The sequence below is a fragment of the Agelaius phoeniceus genome, chromosome 11, assembly GCF_051311805.1.
Source record: "Agelaius phoeniceus isolate bAgePho1 chromosome 11, bAgePho1.hap1, whole genome shotgun sequence".
Lineage (NCBI taxonomy): Eukaryota > Metazoa > Chordata > Aves > Passeriformes > Icteridae > Agelaius > Agelaius phoeniceus.
In genome coordinates this window covers 11911887-11935705 of record NC_135275.1, presented here as the reverse complement: position 1 = coordinate 11935705, position 23819 = coordinate 11911887, and the positions used below count along the sequence as shown (strand labels likewise).

General features: G+C 39.8%; 1 protein-coding gene across 5 annotated transcripts in view; it reads left to right on the top strand.

The window, feature by feature from the left end:
- The window catches only part of EEFSEC (eukaryotic elongation factor, selenocysteine-tRNA specific), a 123564-nt gene that overhangs the window by 55764 nt on the left and 43981 nt on the right, over positions 1–23819 (top strand). For all 5 annotated transcript variants that reach the window (XM_077184392.1, XM_054640278.2, XM_054640279.2 and 2 more), the window contains exon 5: positions 9659–10300. In XM_077184392.1, coding sequence (XP_077040507.1) covers positions 9659–10300 — 642 coding nt within the window. The remainder of the gene's footprint in view (positions 1–9658; positions 10301–23819) is intronic.

Genomic DNA, 23819 nt, shown 5'->3' with positions numbered 1-23819 from the left:
GCCAGAGCTAATGAAGCCTACCAGATCTCTCAGTAATTATTCATCACCTTTGTTTCATTTTGTATAAATCATGGCTTCTATTAACAAACTTATTTTAGAGAAAGGACAGGAGAACTTTGTTCATGAGAAAGAAATGAGCAAAACAACTTTTTTTCTTATTTCTCCTGTTGGCCTTTCAAAATAGAAGTGAAAAGGGTTGAAAATATTATTTTTCATTATTTTTAAATGCAGCTTTATGTTCACTCTGTTTGTTTTTCTTAGTGAGCCTGTAACTCTAAGGTTGTGACCCAAAAATGACCTCCTTTTCCACTCTCAATTGCTTTTGAACTACTACAATAAGTAAAAAGAAATAACCCAACAGAAGGGTAACCAGATCACTGCTACCACACCAAGCAAACAGGCAGGCTTTGGGATGCTCTTCTTTAATCTCTCTATCCACAGAGCCTTCATTTTAATTTGCAAAATTGAACCCAGATCGAGAGCAGTAAAGCCTGAATACGGTAAATATTCATGCCTCAGTGATCTAGAGTGGCTCCATTACATTTCAGAGATTGGGAGAATTACCTTTTGGATTATGTATATTCATGGGCTGATTTTTATTTGAGATCTAATATTACTCACATTGGGCTACATGTCGCATATTCTGTCAAAACCAGCCTTTTCACAAAGCTTAAAATGTTCTTTACACGTAAAAGTTTTACTTCTTTTCCCTATAGTTTCCTCCCTTTTATGCTTTTCAAAGACTGGTAGTAAACAAATTTCTTTTAAAGAAGAAGGGGGGGAAAAAGCCAGTAGAAATTCTATAAAACCTTCAACCCTGTGTTTACTGTGATATATTTTTTTGCATGTGACTTTGAAGTCTTCAGATAAAAGTATTATTATTGTTCTAAACCTAAATCTATTTGGAAAAAAAATTCAGTTTGTTCTGTTGGAAGAAGAAAATTCCAGACAGCCTTTCTTTAACCTATAATTTTGCATTGGTTTTGACTTCTTTTTTTTCTTTGAAAAATGTTTTATTGAAATATTTTTGATAAGTTGCAGAAATTTTAATTGGAATGTAAATGTTAAGCTGCTTCTGTGTCATAGTTTTACTATGAGTCTGACATTCTCTGCATTGATACTTGCTACCTCAACTCAGTGGCAATATACTGTGCTTTTAAAATGCTTACCTTGTCATCTGTGGTGATAGGTGGCACAAGCAGTACCACTTGATTTAGGGTACTTGGCATCTTAGTATTCCTTTCTTGTTGCAAAAAACAGAACCAAAACCCTGAGATATGTTAGTCATTTTGAGGTGCAAGGATTATGGTAGGTGTCTGCCTTCTGCATCCTTCTACACATCCAGGGAGTGCAGGGATCTCTTCCCTACCTGCCAGACATTTGATGTGTGTGGCTGTTGGGCTCTTTTGGCCAGAGGACCAAAATGGGAGGTAGTCCTGTCCTGTGTGAAAAGATTCACCCACATCTGGAAGAGGCAAAGGAGAGAGAAAGTGAAAATGCAGTGAGGCTTGGCAGAGGTGAGGGGCGGGAGCCAAAGAGCGCTTTAAAAACTTGTGTTACTGGGAAATGCTGCAAGGTGCTTGAGCAGCCTGGTTGTCTCCTGGGGCAGAACACAGAGACAGGAGGAGTCATGACCTGAGTGAGGTTTGGACAGCGTCTCTCACAAGGTTCTCATGTGGCAGCTGGGGTGGGATGGGATGGGATGGGGGGTTGGTGTGAGTTAAAAGTTGTCTGAAATGGTTATGTTTATTGGAAGCTTTGCTGTGGATGAGGAAGATTGCTGTGAAGTTATAATAATTCTGAAAAATTAGCCTTTTCCTCTTAAAAAGTGGACATTGTTGGTTTTTGTTTTTTTTTTTTTTCCTTGAGAATTTGGGTTGTGACAAATGATGCAGTTGAATTTATCTGCAGTGAGGCGTAATGCCATGTTATATCACAAGGGTGACAAGATTACTGGAGTTTACCAAATAAATACTCCAGTAAGATAGCCTACATGTAATACAGTGGGAATTTGATGGTTTACAGTAAATAATGAATTCTGGGCAGTTCAGTCACGAGAAGAAAATAGAGGACAGGATTTTTTTATTCAGTGAGATTTGTCCAGCCTGTACATGGGATGGATTAGGTTCTGTTGAAAAAAATTTGGGTTTATATGTTTAAAGGCTAGAGGAGACTGCTTGAGCACAGAAAGTCACTTAAGTTTACCTGAACAATCTAAATCTTTTGATTTTTGACTGTCTGCATGAATATAGCATACATGTAATATAAATGAAAATGATGGTATTGGAGTTGCATGAGAGTAAGGTCATTGACCTGCTTCTTTATATATTGGGTGCATAGTCATATTTCAGATGCTGGGAAAGGGAATAACCCAAATGGGTTTTAGTATCCCCTTTTATATTCCTTTATTCCAGTGTGGCAGTGCAGGCTCTTCAGGCTCTGGTGTTATTTTATCCAGAAGGAGGAATATATTAAATAAAATCTGAGAGCATGTGTGGGGTGTTATATAAGCACCACAGTGGTCATATGGTGAATGCCCTTATAAAACTCACTTTAAAAAAATTAGAGTTAAAAGAATCATTCAATATGAAATAATTTTTTCTCCAGATGCTATATTCCTTTCCCACATGGAGGTGAGGCCATGCAGAAATAATATAATCTAGAAATATTCAAGGTCTTTCAGATAATTACTACTAAGCCACGTGATCTTGCTGGAACCCACATATTTGGAATTATTTCTGACTCTTGGAGGTTTCTACTCTTTGTAGCTGGTCCTGGCTGCTCCTGTGATGTTGACTCAGAAGGAGAAAGCTCTCTACAACCTGAGCAGTGGGCAGAGGCTGCATTGTGTGATTTGCTGTTCAATGATGTGTTATTGACAGCTCTTGTATTATTGACACCTCTTGTATTATCTCCATTTTATGCTGTTTTGAAATCCTGGTTAAAATTTTGGAGCTAACTAGTTCCTGCATGAACCACAAAGGCATCTCAGAGAATCTAGAAAATACTTCCTACATTGTTTCTTAAAACAAAAGATTTTTTTAACTTCAGTGGAGGATGTGACTTTTTATTTCTGATGGCTCATTGTTGCTCTCCTGTGCCTTCACATCCCATATGTCCTTTTAATGCTTTTGAGCAGGAGTGGTTTGCCAGCTTCACTAAATACATGGCTGCTTGTTCATCTATAGGATTTGGCTTTGCCATCCCTCATAAAGCAAAGAAATCAACATTCTTCATGTTTAGAAGAGAATTTATAAAGATATCTGCTTATGTTGTAATTGGAGCTTTGCTTCATTTCAGTTATGTGCTTAAACACAGGCTGACTGAAAAAAAATTTCATTCTTAGTGGCCTTTCAGACAAGAGGCCAGTGTAGTTTGATACCTTCTGACCACCAAGAGAGGATACTGGAAGAGAGAAGATGAGATACCTTATTCTTTGTTTGAATTTGTAGTAGATGAACAGGGAGGAAGGAAGTTCTTGCTTTGAAAGCAGCAGGTATGGGATTGGTGCTTGATGCACTGATATTGCATATTGGTGATGCACTTGGGAGTTTGCTGCTCCCCTTCTGCTTATAAAGATGCACTTCTGGATGATACTGAGATGGTGTTTCATGCATTTGGCACTTTGCTACAATGTGTGGCCAGCTTGGACTTCTGGAGAGGGTTTTTTTCTTGCTAGGGTACTGATTCAGGCAGGCTTGTGCTTGTTGTATTTTTAAACCTTTAAAGGGCTGAAATGATGCTGTCTTAATTTTAGTTCCTTTTTCAATGTAAGTTTAAAGATGCAGCTCTGAGTGACTGGGCTGTGAAGTGTGATTTTTATCTTTAAACTTGTTGGAGTCCTCACTATTTGAAGTGGGGTCATTTTTTATACTGTGTATGCAATCCTCCTTTTATAAATACTGCACTCATAATCAGTATTTTCTCTAACATATTATTGAGACTAATTATTTTAACTTTGCAGTTTCTCATCAGCATTACAGGGAAGCAGGTTGCTGTATCTCATATCAGAAAGATGCACTCACAGCATTGAGAGGCAGCAGGATGGCTAGGTTTTTATCTAAAGAAGCTATGAGCAATGGCATATGGCTGATAACTTAATGGAAGCTGGATAAATAAAGGAAAAAAAGGTCTGACATATCAGTGCAAAAAGTCATTAGTGGACTTTTTCTGTATCCTGTTTTCTATTAGTCTGTAGTAAACTGCTTTGAAAATCTTAGTGGGCTTTTCCTTTGGTCTTAAAATAACAAGTTTTCATATATTGGATACATTTGTTTATCTCAAGGGCTGAACTGTTTGGGTGCTTTTGATTTCTTTTTTGTGTTTTTCAATCTGCATTTGAATACAAACTTCTTTCTCACCCTTTTTATGACTTTTTACATAATGCTTTAGGAACATTAATGTGATTATGCAAACTAAAATTTAAAACAGGAAGCAAATCTCTGCAAATGATGTAAGATTTCAACATATGGCTCTTGATTTATATGTTGACATATAATCAAGTCCCCTGTGCCACAAGAAAACAGAACGTGAGTGAATTTCTTATCAAAATTTGTGGCAGGTTTTGTAATGGTATCCATGTTCTCCGTGTTTACCTACATAGTTCACAAGCAGTAAAGGCTGTCACTTCACAGTTGCACTCAATAATGTTCACTTTCTGTGTCTAATTTTCCCACTTTGAGTGGATTGCTAAGGCCTAATTTTCCCACTTTGAGTGGATTGCTAAAATAGGCCTTGGGTAATTTTAATGGAGAATAGAAGATAGAAGTTGTTTTTTGGACAGAATTTTGAGAACTAAAACGGGGTGCTTGAAATAAATGCAAAGAAATGCCAAAGATATTTGTCATAGCTGGTCTCAGTTACAAATTCCTGTTGCTCAGGACAGTGCTCTGAAGTATTTTACCTCATTCTGGTGGTGGAGGGGTGGACTGGGTGATCCAGCCCTAACTCCCTACTTGAAAAATCCATTGCTGTAAAGCTAAAGAAAATATGTGAAAGCTTAGAACTCTGTTATAGCTTGTAGGGATCCCTTACATAGGGAAACTAGATATGCATAAGAGAAACAAATCTAATACTGGGGGTCAGTTGCACCCTTTTCAATGCTTCTGGGTTTGTATTTTAAAGGCCAGACAAAATAAAGATGAATTTTACCTATGTATTTGAGCCTCTTGAAGAAAAACCCTACATTTGGAGTATTTTAAACCATGGGCAAATGTCTCTGTCAGTCAGGATCAGAGTGAAATGGAATGAAATACTGTACTGATGTTCATGGTCTGCTCAGAAAACAGGAAATCAGTGATTTAAAGCTACTCTGGCTCTTGTTATTTGATACAGTGGGTGCAGACCAACTCCCTGATTCACTTCTCTGCTGCTTCCATGTCTGACCTTTTGAAGGAGATGCAACTCCAACTCACTTTGGGTGATCTAATCCACCCCCCAGTCACACTCTGTGTTCTGGTCAGATTCTAGTTCCTACAAACATTATGCTCTTGGAACAGAGGTTAGGGTCAGTTAAGATGCTCTGCTGTGTGCTCCTTTGACAGTTCTGCCACTGAGAACAGGAGGGAAAAAAGAAATGGCCTTGGATGTGTTCTTTTTCTGATAGGTTTATGGAAACTTCAGGTACAATAATAGATATCAATTAGAGCCAGTATAGATGGGCTGATTAAATAATCTGCAGGGTACTGGATAGATCAGCATGAAGTGGTGATTCTCAGTAGGTTGAGTGATGCAATGGCATTTCCTACTCTGTCTGAGGACAAGCAGACCTGTGTGAAAGCCAGACCCAGCTAAAAGGAAACCAGATGATTCTGAGAGCTCTGGGTGGGCACAGTCACAATTCCCTTCTGGGAGAGAGTTTGGGGCAGCACAGATAACCTGCTTTGGTTGTTGGGGGCAGGGGTGGGTGGATCTTTACATGATTCTGCAAATTTTCAATGTGTTTTCAATTAGTAGGAAAATGTTTTCTGAAAGAGAATTAGTCAGGATCCAAACTGTTCTTGAACTGGCATTTGAAACTGTGAAGACCATGAGCAAATGTATCAACAGGAGCTTCATTCAACACTGGGAAATACTTTTGTGTCCATACTCCACTACAGTGTTTATCTTACATGTAGGAATTACTGCAGATTTTTTGTCACAGGAAGTGATGCTTTACAATTGTGTATTGTTGAATGTAGATGAACTGAGGATTTTGGCAGAACACAGTTATATTCTGATACAACTCAGCTTTGTATGTTGTGGTTGAGAACTGAAAATCACAATGAAAAAAGGTTAATCACATGAAGTGAATATTTCAAAAGTACTTGTTCATTCTCCTTCTGATCACTGTTTATGAGCTGCATGTCAGATGTGCCTTATCATTTGAGCTAATTTAAGAGGAGAGAGTAGGCACAACACTGAGGAAAGTTTCATGGATGCCTAATTAAAAGCTAATATGTGTTCTGAGTATATGCACACAATTGTGTTTTCTAATCACATTTTTTAGTCTTAAATGTTATCTAAATTCTGTAAAAGATATTTCAGATTAATATCCATAGACTGTAATGCTTTCATTCATCTGTTTTAGGTGGGTAATTTCTAGAAAATATTATAAACTGGAATACTAATAATAAGGTCTTTGTGACTTCATTTAAAATAGAAAACTAGACAGATATGTTCTGCATCTTCTAGTTCCAGTTCTGTTTTGAGGAGTGACAGTGCTGGAAGATTTCTTAGTTCTTGCCAATTTATTGACCCCATCCATGGTTGTAGAAGAGGAAAGATTCACTGCTGGTATTATCACCTGTGAAATCACAGAAATCTTTCAAAATTGTTTGTGCTGGTACTTTCCATGCTGCAGATTCATTCTCGTAGTGCTTGTAATGTCTTTGAAACACGTTTAGAAAACCTTGGGTTTTTAACGTTTCATTTTTCTTCTTGGAGTCCTTAAATATTACTTGTATCACCATTGATGCAACTCAAAGAATGATTGAAACTGGAGAGGGAGGAGTAGAGGATGAAAGAAGGAAGGGTTTGGTAAAGGTTTGATTCAAGCCCCTCTACTTCCAGCCTTTAAAAATACAATCTTGGAAATCAGTAGAAAGCTGGAGGTAAATGCCAAATTGTTTCTCTCCAATGTATCTCTATGGTTAGTATTATTGAGGAGGTTTAACTAAAGGGGTAATGAATGTTTGAGCACAAAAATGCTTGAAACTGAAACTACCAAGTATTTACAGTGGCCTTTTAAGTCTGTTTTGACATTAGTTAATATCTTGACAAACTACTTTGGTTCAGGCATTTTTAGTGAGAGTTTTTTCACTTACATGAACATACCTCTTGATCTCCTTTCTCATAATATTTTGTGGATTCTTCAAGAATTCCCAGGCATTGATGTGGCATTTGATTTGAAAAATGTTGTAATAATAACATTATAATCTGTAACAGGGTGTTTCTTTTGGTTTTGATTAGCAGCCAGAGGCTCAGGGAACCCAAACAATATTCATAGCGGTGAAGCTCGTGGGTATTGTTATTTGTATAATTATGATTTCCAAAAGGAATACAAGATTTTTGTTGTTTTCCAGAAGGCATGTAGCTGCTATATTTTCTATTTTTTTAAGAGCTTTCTGTATATTGCCTGTGACCATTTTTTGCTGACTTATTTGGAGACTTCTTTATATTTCAGTTACTGAAGATTTTAGTTCAGCCAATAGACTTTTCATCTGCTCTTCTATTTTGATCTAATTTTCTGCAATTTGTTCCCCTCTGGGTCAGGTGATGTTGGGAATAGGCATAGACAGATTATCTTGAGCCAAGTGAGATGTCCTCCATACAGGGCAGCAGGTTTTGTGGAAAAGGAGAATGTGAAAAACATCATTTTGTTTCCACTTACGCGTTGCAGCTAACATGCAGAAAAAAGCTGATATATTCAGTATTATGAATTACTGAGTAAATAGCTTTGTGATGAAGATAATTAAGTTGCCTAGACTGTTCTGTATTGTCCAGCCTAAATGCTGTGCTCTGAAGCTGTGTGACATCTGAGGATGCAGCCCAGCTCTGCTGAGTCCAGTCCTTTGGTTTAGAATTCTCTTCATCAGTGCTTGCATATTTTGTGGTTTTATTTTCAGGAGTTAGAAGATACATGAGTGGGCTGGGATTAGAAGATGGGCTACTAAGGGACATGGAGTGGTTGGAGATTGATTTGAGAATAGTTCCAGCTGAGTAAGAAAGTAAAAGTTGGAATGCTGAGAGTTGCACAGTAGCATTTGGCATGAGCCTTTTTGATAGCTGTAGAATTCATGATAAGTAAAGGGAGATGGAAGAAGAAATTATGCTGAGAGTTGAGATCTGTCCTAGCAATGTTGTTGTTCTGTACACATTCACAGTATAATCTATTGCATGTAGATAAAAGCATACTAAAAAAATTATCTCTGGAATTGAGCATTCTTATGAAGACTTCAGTTCTTGGATCTGAGTGTTGAGGTTTCAGCCCTTCAAAAATGCTGTGTATAACTTTTCTGTACTAAGGACTCTTGTCCAAGTACATAATATTTATTTAGGAGATTTTTTTTTTGTTGCCAAAGATATCATTTCAGTATTAAAAGCTATCTGATGTAGAGACTTGAAGCAAAGGGGTTACCTATAGAAGCATCCAGCATTAGTAGGAATGCAACAGGTGGCACCATAAACATATTACCAGAAAAAACTTTTGGTTACATTCAACTTGAGGGGATGGGGGTACTTACTAAGTGTGAAGGTTTGCTGAACTGAAAAAGAAAAAAGCCAAAGATGAATCCTTGTTAAACTAAACCAGTTTAGTCTGATCAAGCTGAGCCTAGGCTGATCTTTAAAAGCCTATTTCATTCTTCTCTCCTTGAAATAAGTAATACAATAGCAAGCTCATTAAGGCCAAAATTTGATAACATCTGGGAAATTTTAGTATAAGTAGTGATTGGTGTTTCACTTTTCCTATGTTATTCCTGAGATATGGAGCAACGCTCTCTGTATGTTCATGAACATTCAAGTCTTCCTAAGAAAGCTTTGAGGATTTTATTTTTAGTCTGTGGAATACTATAGACTAGGAAAGGGTGGGCTTTTGTATTACTGATTATTTTGTAGTGATGGTTCATGAGTTCATTGTGCTTGGTGCTGTGCAAAGATAATTTTTTTTTGCTCTGCACATTTTACAGTTTATTCAACCATTTCAAAGAAGTGTGTGAAAGGATTTTCATGGAAGGGGTGGGAAAGCAGACACATAGGTGCATGAATGGGTATTGTAGTGCTAAACTTTTGATGCTGCAGATGCTCAAGGGGGTATATTTAAGCTATTCCACAGTGTGGGTATATCTGATTATTTGCAGATAGTATTGTGGGTGCTGCAGCACAGATGATGTAAATATCAACATAATTGTGGTAATGATAATCTTCAGTCTTGTGAAGAGAAGGGGAATAAGCTAGGGGGCTCAAATATGTGAAACTTTAAGTGATGGAGTTCTCAGACTATTGGCCTTCTACTTTCTGAGTTGTGGACTCTTCTAGAAGGTCACTTGTCTTGCAAGACAGCAGGGTGTCATGTGTGGCTGGTACATCACAATATAAGCAGCAATCATGTGGCATAAGCATATGATGCACTCATGTGCCATTAATTGTTTCATTCTTTTTGTTCCCCTTTCATCCATAGGTGACAAAGAAGGTCAAGTCCATGCAGATGTTCCATACTCCTGTGACTTATGCAATGCAGGGTGACAGAGTGGGTGTCTGTGTGACCCAGTTTGATCCCAAGCTGCTGGAACGAGGCCTGATTTGCACCCCAGATTCACTTCACACCATCCACGCTGCCATCATTTCCTTGAAGAAAATTCAGTATTTCCGAGGAGCTCTCCAGACTAAGGCCAAGTTCCACATCACGGTCGGTCATGAGACAGTGATGGGAAGAGTGATGTTTTTCAGTCCAGCCCCTGCTAACTTCAGTGAAGAAATTCAAGAGAATGTGTTTGATTTTGAAAAAGATTATCTTTATCAAGAGCAATATTTGTCCAAGGACTCGGTTTCTTCAGAGGAGAACAAAGAAAATGACCAGGCAGGAGAAGTCCAGCTCCCAAAACAACAGTGGGCTTTGCTGGAGTTTGAAAAACCAGTCACTTGTCCTAAACTGTGCCTTGTGATTGGCTCTAAGCTGGATACAGATATCCATGCCAATACCTGCAGGCTGGCATTCCATGGGGTACTGCTGCAAGGCATGGAAGACAAGAACTACACAGAGACTTTCCTTCCAAAGCTGAAAGTGTACAAACAGAAGCACAAAGAAGGACAGGTGGAAAGGGTAAGGTGTCTCTCTTTGCTGTATATGGGAATTGGAAATATTTGTCCTGTACATGTTGGTGGACTACAGAATTGTCACTGCTATGTTCCAGAGCCCTTACCCAGGTTTTTCTAATGTTTGTATTACATCTGGTCTGCTTGCAAGCAGAAATCACTGTTTAAAGTGACTGGTTTATTCAGTGTAATCCAGTGGTGAGTAATTTGATGCTGTTTTTGCACTGATCCTTTCAGAGTCTGATCAGTGTGTTCCTCCCAGAGAGTGGCTTTGTGCACCTTCCTAAGTGACAAAACTTCTAGGTTTCCACTGATGTATTTTACACAGTCTACAGAACATGGAAAATGTAAAGACAGTGGAAAACAAAGTAGCATTTGGTTAAATAACACAAATAACACAAGTAATTATTTTTTGGTATCTTTACATTTTAACAAATAAGAGCATTTATTTTAGTAGGCAAAAAGAAATTTCCTAGAGGATGCCTTACAAGTGATAACATGTTGAAGTTGGAATCAGGTTCATGACATGGAGAACTTCAGCCATGCCTAATGAATGTTATTTCTATGTCACACAGGTAATAATAATAATCATCATCATCTGCTATAGGGTTTGTATTGACCCATCTCAGTGTAGGAGAAAACAGAGATGCTTTCTGGAGGAGTTAGCGGCTACAGTGGGAATTAAATGGGATTTGTTTGTACTCTGCCATCAGAACTGAGGAGATGCCCTGTCTGTAGTGGTTGGTGTTGCATTGCTGGCATGGGTTTGGCCTTGGTGGTGGTTACCCTTCAGTCAGCAGTGCAGAATCATTTGTTGATACATTGCACAGTGGAATTTTTCATGATGAATGGTTTAGGTGGAGATGTACAATGTGTAAGTAACTTCATTGTTTGCATCAACTCTGTTCATTAAGGGGTAAACTTCAGCATTTGTTTACACTATGTCTTGGTATGATAGATGGTCTATTAAATATTAGGTAAAAAACTCTTTTAATTTTGATTTTCCCACTCTTTGAATTTTGATTTTCCCAACTCAAAACTTCATTGTTTGAACAAAATGTTTAGCATTCTTCTTTTCAAAATTCCATGGAGCTGAGTTGAGGATTGCATAGTACCTCCCCTTAATTTGCTATAGGAGACTAAAGACTTGGCATATGATACTGTGTTTGCTATGTATAATGCAGACTCCTTGAATATTGTTTGTTTGCTTTACTAATTTAATAGTAGGAAGATCCCTGCTAGGGCATGATTAGTGAGGTTCTTCAAAATGCCTCGCTAAATTAATTGATCAAATAGCTAATTTGTATTTCTTCCCTTTTTTCCTGAGGATTCTATTTAATTTTTAGCTCTTAAAAAAAAAAAAAAAGAAAATATGAATTTCTCCTTTGAATTTTCACTTCTGATTTTGGAGGCCTTTTATTTCAAAGGAATTTCAGACCTATTGCATTGTGTTGGTTTTTTGAATGCCAGTTTTGTCACTAGAAAGGGAGGTAGTTAGGAGGGGGATGTCTGTAGCTTTCTGAATTTTTATCTTTGTTTATATGAGTTATCTGAAACACCCAAAACCCATAGTCACTCTTCCCAATTTTGGTAGCAGGTGTATTTTCTTCTTGGTTTGACATGTCCAGCTGCCTTTCTCCCTGGCTGATGGAGACACCGAATTACAACCAAGAGTCCAAAGTGTTCTGGGCTCTAAGCTGCAGAGAAGCTCTAGACCAAATATGTGTGTCTGTCATTCCTCTGGCACTCAGGAGCTTTCTGAACTCATGAAACTTTTGCCTTTATCTTGGCTCAAGATTGATGCACTTGTGCATGGCCCATGCTGCCAGGATCCAGTGAGAGCTGGCTTACAATAACAATGGGGATGGAAGTTTGTGTGAGCCATGGAGACAGATGCCTTTCTCTGACTGAGGTGAACTGGTCTCACATTCTTTATTTTTGTTCTCAGGACCTGGCACTGATCTATAGCACGTAAAAACTCACAGAGTACCAAGTGTATGAGTTGTCTGTTGGGGTTGACAATTTGCTGTTAGCCCTGGTCATACAATTTTAATTGTTTTTATATAGTGTGATTTTCAAACTGTTTGCAGGTTTATATATTCTGTTCTAGATTTTACTGTGTAAATAATGGAATAACATTAATCAATTACACATACTTTATTTTCTGGCCCAAACAAAAACCAATGAACATGCTTTATTTAATATTTGACCAACAGAATAATTTATTATCTATGTTAGTGAACTATTTTATCTTCCTGTGCCTTTTAAAATGTAGATCAGGGAGGTTTATTATTTTATCCTGCCTTTGTACCACAGTGTGCCCTACATATGTGCCTTGATCACTGTGTGTGTGATGCTAACTGGTCCTGTAAAGGGACAATTGCCTTCACAGCTCTGTTTGTACCCACATTTTGCCTCCTGTGGTACTGCTCCATGCTTGGAGCTGGCATTTTCCCTGATGCATGCTGAAGGGATGATGGAGCAAACCCTGTAGGAAAGGCTCATGGTGTAAAGTCCCAGGAGTGCTCAGGGACTTGGAAGGGTTGGTGGGAAGAGGATTGTGCCAGGTATAAAGGGGCTGCTGGGGAAGTGCTTACAGCCAGGGTAGCTGCTGGCTGCCTCTGTGCTTTGCAGAGCACAGCAGCAGGAACAATTGGGTGGTACAGAGACTTATTTTAGTACACAAAGTCACCAGCTAATAGAAAACTTGAATCAGCTGGTCCCACCCTGCTGCTGATGGATGGCTGGAGATTAGGATCGCTGAATTTAGGGTGTCTGTTCTTGGCACTGATACAGGAAAATTTCTTTCTCTGTTGAGCAAGGAAGCTCCCCCCCTCCTCACCTTCCCTGGGGAGACATAAAATAATAATAATAATTAAAAAATACATGTTACCTTCACAAGAAGTGAACTTTTTCCTTCAGAGAATACTGCTGGGGAAAATTAGCTTCATAGCTTCCTGAAAGGCTGGGAGAGAGGGAGGCAGGGCCATGTAAGGTCCCTCCTTGGGTTCACCATAGAAACGTGCTTCCAAACTGGGATGCAGGGGAATTCAATAGTGCCCATTTGTAAAACATTGCTGCTAATCTGATGAGGGGTCTCCCAAGCCCCCCTGCTTGCTGCTGGAATTAAAATAAATTCCCTGCAGTTTAACTACCAGTTTACCCAGGAGAAATCAGGCATTTATGGTTTGGCTTTTTGTTCCTATTCTGATTACTTTCAGAGCACTGATGGAATAGTAAGAACTGTAAATTCATTAAGTTTCACTATCACAGTGTTTTTCTTGTGTGCCCCTTGTGTGTGGCACCCTTCTGCACTGTAAGGTGTTTTTTTTTTTAAATAAAACAAGAATATTAATTCTCCAACATTTTTTGTCTCTCTAAAAGAAAGTGTGACATTTTTCCTGTTTCACATAGAAATGAAATCCATGGAAATTATGGCATTTACTACACAATATTTTTTTAAAAATCATACTTAAGCTAGCAAACAGTCTTTGAGGAGTACAGTTTACTGAAATTTCATGCCTGAGCTTCCTGTTTTTTCTGATCTGCTGAAGTGATGGAAAATGTTCTACAAAAATTCAAGTACCCTGTCATTGCATTTTTTACCGCTCACTTTTCCCTTTTGGTATCTTACTTCTGTAATTCCAAGACTGAGTGGAGCACTGGGAGAGAAAGAATCACCCTTGACTACTGTTGCTCATCAAAATCTTTGTATTTACCTGTCTGCAGTGCATCCTTTTTTATTCATCTACTGATTTTTTGGCAGGGGAAGCAGAATAAAGGGGAATATATATTACTATTAATATATATTGATACTGATACTTTTTTCACTCTATGACAAATTACTATATGAGAAGTTAGTGTTGTCTGAGGTGCAGCTTAGTCTATGAAATTGAGGTGCTGGGATTTCATCTTGGTTATGAAAATGTTGCATGATTCTACTGCAGTAATAGTTTTTATCTGGTATTATACCATTTGATATTTCTGAGCTGTTATGAAAATATGTGAATACTCTATTTCACTTTAGACCACGAGGGGTTTTTTATGCTTAACTATGGTGAGTTTTAAGGAAAATCTAAATATGCTATTTCATTAGGACTAAGAGTTCTGAGTGGTAGAGGTTCATATTTGCTTAACCTCATGGTTTCAAAAATAGTGTGAAATGCTAGTCCAGCTTTCTCTTGCAGAGAGGACTTGAGAGAGGGGAGAACTTCAGTGGGAGGAAGTTTCTGTCTGGAGCATCTTTTGGGTGTGGTTATGTGGAGGCAGAGACTGTCGCCCTCTGGATGTTTTATTTTTGCAAACCCTTGGCTGCCTGACAAATGTGCTTTCAATAGGAAAAAGCTAGGCTGGCAACAAGTGGCTTGCACTGATAAAAAGGTAAAAGAGAGTGCTATTGTGAACACCAGTGCAGCTCTAAGGAGTGTGATGTGGGAATCTTGGTGGGAAAAGGGCAAATGAGTGAGAGGGACGTTTTGTCCCTCTGATTTGGCATTCAGTGCTGGCAGTGGATGTGGGCTGTTCCTGGAGTTAGAGACAATTGACAAAGCTAAGCAGCAGCTGTTGTCCTTGGTCTTGTGCTTCTAGAGACAGTGTTCAGCTCTTCACAGTTCTCTGGGCAAAGAGACGTGTATTAATCCTAACATCATCTCTGAAATACCTTCTTTGAATTTAACCTCTATGCAGCCTTGCAGGTTCATTCCAGACTGACTCATGAAGCACTTACTCAGTTCCTGGAATTAATCCTTTATATTTGTCACATTATTTGCTCTTTGGCTTCCATGAACGTACAGGTTGAGCGCAGAGAGTTTGAACTGAAAGGTGAACTGTAGGAGTGCATCATGCTTTCCTGCATGACTCAGATATTCTGCCTGTTTTGAAAATGTTTGCATGAGCAGGATTTATCTTAGGATGGTTGCCACAGGGTCCTATTGTCATGGGTACTTGTAAATCGAAAGCTCTGTGACAGAAACAAAAGGAGGAGGAAGAGTCTGTCTTGCAGTGTGAGCTGCACCTTCTGCACTTTCAGGCTTGTGTAGTGAAAAATATACATGTGCTGGCTGGAATGGTTTCCCATTTTAAGTGTAGAAGAATGCTTTCCTATCATGATGGGCTTGTCCTTTTTAAAGATACTTTATCAGTTAGAAGAATTAATTCCCTCTATTTCAGAGTTTTTAATGTATCTTTCTCATGATTTGCCTAGCTCTTTGGGCTTTACTTGGTGGTAACCATGGTGCGTGATGTCCTGGTTTTGTTCATCCCACTTTGTTCACAGGTTTTGTGGGTTGCTGGATAGTGAATTTTCTTGTTGTACTCATTCTCCTGGGGGCTGAGGCCATCATGTAGCCAGCATGTTTCATTTCTAGGGATGCCTGTTGCTTAATAACAACATGTTACTAATTGTTTGCATGTTGGTGTGGTCTAAGTGTCCCCAAGGAGAAGCACATTGTTGCAAGAGCAAGAAGTGAAAGCGGGGTAAGTTATCAAGATCTTTATCAGCACATCTCTTCTGAAGCCTGAATGGAAGAGAGAAAGCTTACCTTTCAGCATCTTTTAAAAGAAGTGTTGGGTTCTTTCCTCTTCTTCCAGCAGGATAGGAAGAGCTTTGTCAGAGCAAGTAGATTACCTGAGTGGTTGAAGGGAAGGTCTTTGTCACCATCACTTCACAGATCCTTCTGGCCTTTCAGAAGGAGGATAGGATATTGTGGAGATGAGTGCCAGTAAGCAACTACAGGAACTGTGAGGAAATGGTATTAAATTTGTTGATGACCAGGAATGACCCAGACTGTCCCTTGGGGAACTAGACATTTTCAAAAGCAGCAGCTTTGAAAATGGTGGGTTTTTAAAAACTATGAGCAATATTTGAGTGGAAACAGCACCTTTAGTTATTGAGCACACACCAGGTTTGTAGTAGCTCAGCCACACACTTAACCACACTGCTGAAGGAGTGTGCAAAGGAGGAGAAATGGACTTGCCCATGAGTGAGTAGGAACATCTGATGTGATTCATTTAAGGGATGAGACCAGTTCTGTGGTGGATACCTTTGCTTGGGGAGGCAGTAGGTTACTGTAGGAGTACCAGAGTATTCCTGTCTGGAAAGATTCCTGGGCAGTGGATCATTTATAAACAACACTGGTACTTTTTTCACTTAATCCTTTGCAGATATGCATAATAGTAGAATTTGCTTCAGAGTTGTGCCTTTAGACTGTTTTCAAAGTATGTGTGACAGAAATACTGTCCCTTAAATTTTCTGTTGAGTGATTGCATGATGCTGCTATGAATGAGGATAATTAAAATTTACCACCTTGGATAGTTAGACTCTTCCATCTAACTTATTTCTAGGTAGAGGATGTTTCATTGTCTTACTAGGGCTAATATTGCTTCTACAGTGACAGTGCAATGCCAGGGGCATAGCAAGAAAAACCCTGCATCAGCCAGGTGCTTTCTGGGTGACTGAGGTGGGGTTTGCAGACTGACAGAGGCACTCTGTGAGTAACAAGGCCACTCTGAAATCTGATGGAGTGCTGCCTGCACGTACAAGCAGTGACCTGGGCTGTCTGCAGAGCCCTCTGTGACTCCAGCTGGGAGAAGTGGTGGATGTCACTCCATCATCTACTGTAAACATGCAGACGCCACAATTACTATTTTTTCCTGCTTTGAAGTCTGAACATGAGTTTGTTTGGTTCTGCTTGGCTGCTGATGGTATGCTAAATACAGTAATAATACAGAGATGAAGGCAATCAGGTGAATAAAAGTGCACAGCACATTCACTAGTTAAAATGCACTGTTAAATAGGAATAGAAAAGATGCATTTATTTATTGGCTCTTGTTTGGTTTTTCAGTAAAAGAGTTTGAGAAGCATAGTGGGGGAAGGGAGAAGAGAGGGCTTACTGCCCATTAAACAGAAATACCATTTCTGCTAAACAATGCTGAGAAAAGGATGGTGATATTTCCCAACTCAGCATATGGATTAACACAGTACAATAAATTTGTCATAAAAGTGTACCAGGTAAATTGCAGAATCTGCCTTCTTACCCATAGGAAAAAAAAGAAAGTTTTGTTCACTCACCAGCAAAAGAAGGGCTTACTCCACGTGACTGGGTAGTAGAATTTTGCAAGGTTTGAGTAACACCTATGGTTATTATTTACATTATTAAATTTAAAATGCAGACATGCTTTTGAGTCTTGCAAGTGTGTGGACAGCTGGTCTTGATTTTTCTGAGGTTGTGTAACAGTCACCTGTGGGGGAATCAGTTTGTCAGCAAGGCAACCAATACACCGTTTTATTTATTGGATACAAAAATAAATTAAGAATGTTGCTTAGGTTGCAAAACCAAGAACTTGAAAGTTAGGAAATACCAGATTTACAGTTGCTTATGCAACATTAATTCTGCTCCCTTGTGCCTCTACCCTGTGCACTTAATAAGGCAAGGTTCCTCTGAAATTTTTTTGGACGTGGTCACGTTAAGACTATATCATGGAGCATATCAAAGAGGAACAGGGATAAGATTGTATGGACATCTGGCATTTCTTAACTTCTTAAGTGCCCAATTCTGCAACTTACTTTCATATAAAACCTAAGTTATTTAATTTCCTAGGTATTTTTAAAGGCGAAAGATGAAGTAAAATTAAACCTCCATATTGCTGAAGCATGGCCATCCCTTTACTGTGCACCTTCACTGGGGCTGCAGTTGTAAACATCCAGTGTAGCACAGGCTTGTGTGGCTTGGTAGCACAAACCTTGTCAGCCAGATGGCAGAAGGAAGCTGTTACCTGCTGGAGGAGGTGGCTCTGGGCAGCAGATCCACACTCTGGAGTTGGAGATGCTCAGGGGAGGGCACAGACTCAGGGCATTTGAATGCCTTGAGAGGGAAATGCAAGTCTGTCAGAGACAGTTCTCTCTTCTTCCTCAGCAGCAGTTGCTTCAGGCAGCTCTTTCCAGGCCTGTCCTGTCCTTGTTGCCTCCATGCACTGTGGATTCTGTAATCCTCTGCTCTTCATTCCCCCTGCCCTCCTCCAGCTATTTGTGGGCAGTTTCCTTTAGAAATTTAACTTCCTGTGGCTATGGATGACCTCCTGCTATGTGCCAGGTCTGTGCAATGTTCCAAATGAAACTTGCCATATCCCACTGATGTCTCTTTTTGGATGTTTAGGATTTAAGGACCTGAGATCACCACAGTTAAAAATACTTTAAAATAGTTAAGAAATTGCCTGTGTGTTTTTAAGTCATGGAGGTACCACCAGCAATCCTCCTGGCTGCTCAGAACCTTCTCCAGGAAGAGGAGACATCTTCAGCTTGGCAGTCCTCTCTGTGTCATGCTTACAGAGCCAGGTCAGGACCTGTACATACCATATTGTCTACAGAACAGCTTGTGGTTTGCTTTTTATCCTTGGATAGTAAGGATCACAGGGTTTTTAATCTGTGTAGCAAGCCAGGGCTGGCTGCTCTGGAGATGGATGGTGTAGGATGTAGCAACAGTCTTGAGCCTCCACTTTCCCATATCTGTTAATGTTGCTTTTTCCACATAATGGGAATGCAGCATAGATTAATAAAAAATGAAATCATGACATGAACCAGTTTCTTCTCACTTGGTAAAACTAATGTTTTCATTCAGACCATGTCAGGAATTCAGTGCCTGTGTTTGTTTTGGGCTTCAACCCTGCTAAGCTTTAAACAGAGATGAAGGAAAATTGCACTGTAAAGGTGCATAATGAATGAACAGTGCCCTGTTGAAACCCTGTATGTGCCTGGAGGATGCTGTTAGGGAGGTGTAGAGCTTTTAGAACCTAGAGCAGTCTGGTTGTGCACCTCTCACTCATTGTCCTGGTTCAGTACTTAGCACTCCTGGTTTTTTGCTGCCATGCAAGGTTTTACCAGGCTCTACTGGTGGCACAATGCTCAGCAAAGAGAAGGGCATTTTATGGCTGCTTAATGTTAAATGTTCCCAAACTCAATTGTGCCTTTACTCAGAAAGGGAGAGAAAAGAAAATGTTTTTTGGATATAAGAAGCATAGGCTGGTGAGAGATGAGACAAACATCTGAAAATCAAGTTAATGGATATGTGGAGACGTTAATGTGATGGCTTCCATTAAAAGAGCAGTAATGAGACGTGAAACTGAAGGCTTCTAGTGCTGGAGGGAGTTGCAGAAATAAAAGTCTTGATGCTGCTGTAATTAAGCTCTTGAGGAAAAGCTGTGACTGACCAAATAATTCTTTCTTTGTACCAAGTTGTTCAGCTAGTTCTCGGTAACTTCTATAAGCTAGAAGTTTTTGTAGAGTCAGAAAAGCTGGAAATTTGGTCATTGGTGCAATCCTCTCAGTTCCTTTCTCCTTCACCCTTTTCGTGGCCTCATGTACCATCATTTTCCCGATGCATGAAACCTTGTCTTAAAAGAGAACAGGAATTTGCAGGCTCAAAAATATTCCCATTTCTGACACAGAAATGGAAAGTGCTTGAAACTGTTTTCTAGAAATAAATGAGCTGTCACTGATCATGATGAAGATGTCTCAAGTGTACTTTTTCTGACGTACAAAAAAGTAATAAAAATGCTTTGTATTTTCAGTATTAGTCACAGGTTCTTTTTGTTCTTGTTTTCTCTCCTGTTGTTTTTCTGCTTTAGTTCCAATGAACCTTTTATGAGTTTGCTCAGAATAATCCTTAGGCCTTTAAAAGAATTTCTTTTTAAATTCATGTAACTTTTTATTAAATCAGAAAAGGTTATTCCTTCTATTTCTCAGTATCTTTTCTGGTATTTAATATTCAGTGCTTTTACTTTGTCTTAAGCCTTTCCTTATTTCCCTCTCATACTGGCACCACTTAGTTTCCTTGTGTGTTTCTGTTCTGATCCACTTTTTTTTTTCCTACAGATAGATTAAGAGATGAGAGTTATTTGATCTCAAAATATGTGTGATGGATTGTTTGAGAGGGCATTCAGATGACAGTCATTTCTGAATTATCCTAAAACAGAGGGTTGTTTAACAGGCTGGACAGTAGAACTTGCTATCCTGCTCAAAGGGGCATCCTGGAGTTGTTTTTCCTTGGAATTAATACTATGGTTTGCACTGAATTCCACCACATAACGTGAACTGTGGTTCTGCAAACAGTCTAAGGCAGGATAAGTACTGAAGAGATGAGGAGTGCAAGTTTGTTATTTTTTTTGCTAACTTCTTGGTTTCAGCACAAGGGTTATGTGCCAGAGATGCACATACTTCACCTACAGTTATAAAGCACTGTTTACTTTTTTTTTGTGCAAACACAAAAGCCAAGTGGGAAGGGATATTTCATAAACTCAGTGCTATTGTGTCCTCTGGTCTAAGCCATAAAACAAGAGTAACAGAGACATTCCCTTTGAACTTGAAATCCTTTTCTAAGCTGCTGATCTAACCTAAGTGAGAGGGGGAGGCTATACCAGCCAGAAAATTTCTCTTCTGGGTATTTTTCCCGTCCTGCCCCTTTTCTTTTTTAAACGTCCTTAAGTGAGTTTGATACTGCACCTCTGCCCATAAATTTAAAAAAATATTATCGTAATGTAGGTCAGTGAACTGAAACGCCACTGTACACCATGGGGGATTAAAGTCAGAGAGGCAGCCCTCTCCCACTCCTACTAGGTCATATGACAATATAAACAAGAAATGCAAGGAGCCTTCAGCTTTTTCTTGCCCTAATCCTTTGTTTATGCAGCACTTAAACTGACTTTTGGGGTCGTCTCTGTCTGGCATTAAAGCCCTAAAGCTTTTTGAAGTTTCCCTGAAGTTAATAAAATTAGTCTGCCCTCATTGCTAGGCCCCTTGCTGCTGCTTCAGAGCAGACTGCGGATCCCTTACTGTCTTTGTGGCATTTGGCTTTGTAAGTTCGTAATATTTTATACCAAAAGAAGGAGTGTTTGAGAGAAAAGCAGAAAGCTCTCCCGAAAGGCTGTTCAGCTAATAGGCAAAGTGATTGCCATTGTAGATGTTCTGAGAACTCAAAGGGGATTAACTTAAAATCCCACGATTGGAGGTAAATTGCTGGTAAAGTAATTGGAAGTGTTGAGTTTCAGTTAGAGAGAGCAACATGCATTTCTTTCCCTTTTTACAAAGCAAAGCTAAACCAAGAAATATAATTTTTCTTATTCTTTTATTATTTTCTAATGCAATCCTTAAGTTGAGAAAATGAGCTTTCCTACATAGCAATTCTCTGCTACACTCATTTATTTTAATGCAAAGACTGATCCAGTTATCTTAGATCCTGTTAGGACAGGCACTCTCTAGTTATTTTGTCTTTGTCAGGGATAAATTGGTGATAGGCTCACAGAAGGGCATGGATGGCACAGGATGGGGTGTGTAGTATTTAGTGTGTGAGACAGATACTTCAGGTCATAGAGGTTTTATTCCAAACAGCCAGTCAGGCAAGTCACTGATCACTTACTATCTCAGCACCACTAAAGTGATTTTGTTTCTAATGGCCTGTAGAGATGCCCAAGGAATCATGGTGATACCTACAGAATGTATTCACTGGTTAAAGGAGGGATTTTTTTTTTTAAACAAGTTAAGAACTGGCTGGATGGCCGAGCCCAGAGAGTGGTGGTGCACGGTGCTGCTTCCAGCTGGCAGCCAGTCACCAGTGGTGCCCCTCAGGGCTCTGTGCTGGGGCAGTTCTGTTCAATGTTTTCACTGATGACATAGATGAGGGGATTGAGCCTATCATTGGTAAATTTGCAGATGACTCTAAGCTGGGAGCACATGTCCATCTGTTGGAGGGTAGGAGGGCTCTGCAGGGAGACCTGGAATGGTTGGATGGATGGGCAGAGTCCAATAAGATGAAGTTTATTAAGTCCAAGTGCTGAGTGCTGCATTTTGGCCACAATAACCCTGCAGTGCTCCAGGCTGGGGATGGTGTGGCTGGACAGTGCCCAGGCAGAAAAGAACCTGGGAGTACTGGTCAACATCTGACTGAGCATGAGCCAGCAGTGTGCCCTGCTGGCCAAGAAGGGCACCCTGGCCTGTGTCAGGAACAGTGTGGCCAGCAGGAGCAGGGAGGTCATTCTGCCCCTGTACTTGGCACTGGTGAGGCCACACCCTGAGTGCTGTGTCCAGCTCTGGCCCCTCAGTTTGGGAAGGACCTTGAGACACTTGAGTGAGTCCAGAGGAGGCAACGAGGCTGGAGAGGGGCTGGGAACACAAACTCTGTGAGCAACCACTGAGGGAGCTGGGGGTGCTCAGCCTGGAGAAAAGGAGACTCAGATGTGACCTTATCACTCTCTACAACTCCCTGAAAGGTGGCTGCAGTCAGGTGGGGTTGGTCTCTTTCTCCAGGCAGCACTGACAGAAGCAGAGGACACCGTCTTAAGCTGTGCCATGGGAAATACTGGTTGGATATTAGGAAAAGGTTTTTTACAGAAAGGGTGGTAAAGTACTGGAATGGTCTGCCCAGGGAGGTGGTGGAGTCACCATCCCTGGGATGTGTTTAAAAAAGGACTGGATGTGGCACTTGGTGCCATGGTTTAGTTGAGGTGTTGGGGCATGACTTGGACTCAATCTTAGAGGTCTGTTCCAACCTTGTGATTCTGTGGCCATTAGAGTGAAAAGAACAGTGCAGCTGGAGTCCTTGGTTACTCTCCTAAACTGAATGTACAAGAGCAAGACCCTAAAAAGCACCTTTTAATTCAAAGGTTTTGAGTGAATGTGGCATAACTAAATGCTGATAGAGTTTGTTTCTGTTCTAATACTCCAATAAAGGTTATCATTGCTGGTTTACTCTAAGGTGCTTGATGCCTGTAACACTTGTTCACAAAAGTCACTGGAGTTTTTTCTGACAGCCTTGCTGGGGAGGCTCTAAACTGAGCCATGCTAGCCTAGTATGATTGCTCATCCTGTAATTCCATTTTTAATTAAGTTAAAGATAACTTTGAAGTGCTCTTGGAAAAATAAAAGATGTTTAGAAAGATGTTGGCCTTTTAAGTTGGCTTCCTGTGCCATTTGAGGGATAACTGCAAAAATAATAGATATATTAGAGGTCCTCCCTGGAGCATTTTGTACCATCTGTATTTCAAACACAGGGGAAAGAAACACTACCCAGCAGTGGACAAGAGGGATGAACAGTTTTGAAATTCTTGTTTTAGGAATAAAAGATTTATAGGATGAAGTAACATTTTAATTTCTCCAGCCACTGTAACAGGAAAAAAAAATTAGATTTTGAGAATGTAAGTGCTTCTTCAGGTTGGAATTAACAGCTTCTTTTTCTTCTAGGCTAGGCAAAGAAAGGTGAGTGTGCCTGAAAGCTTATCTCCCCTCTCAACCTCCACCTATTATCAGGGGCTCTAGGAAAAGACATTTTTCAGTTTTGCATTTAAGCCAGAACGTTGCTGAGCAGTGATACTGCCATCAATGGTTCACAAGCTATTTTGAAGCAGTGGGAGAGGACAGACACAACAAAAAAACCATAAATGTGACCTTTTGGGGAAAGATGAGGAGTTTGGGCAGTGAGTGTTGTTGAGGCATCTGAGTGTTCCTGCCTGCAGCCTTGGCTGCACCCAGCCCAGAGCAG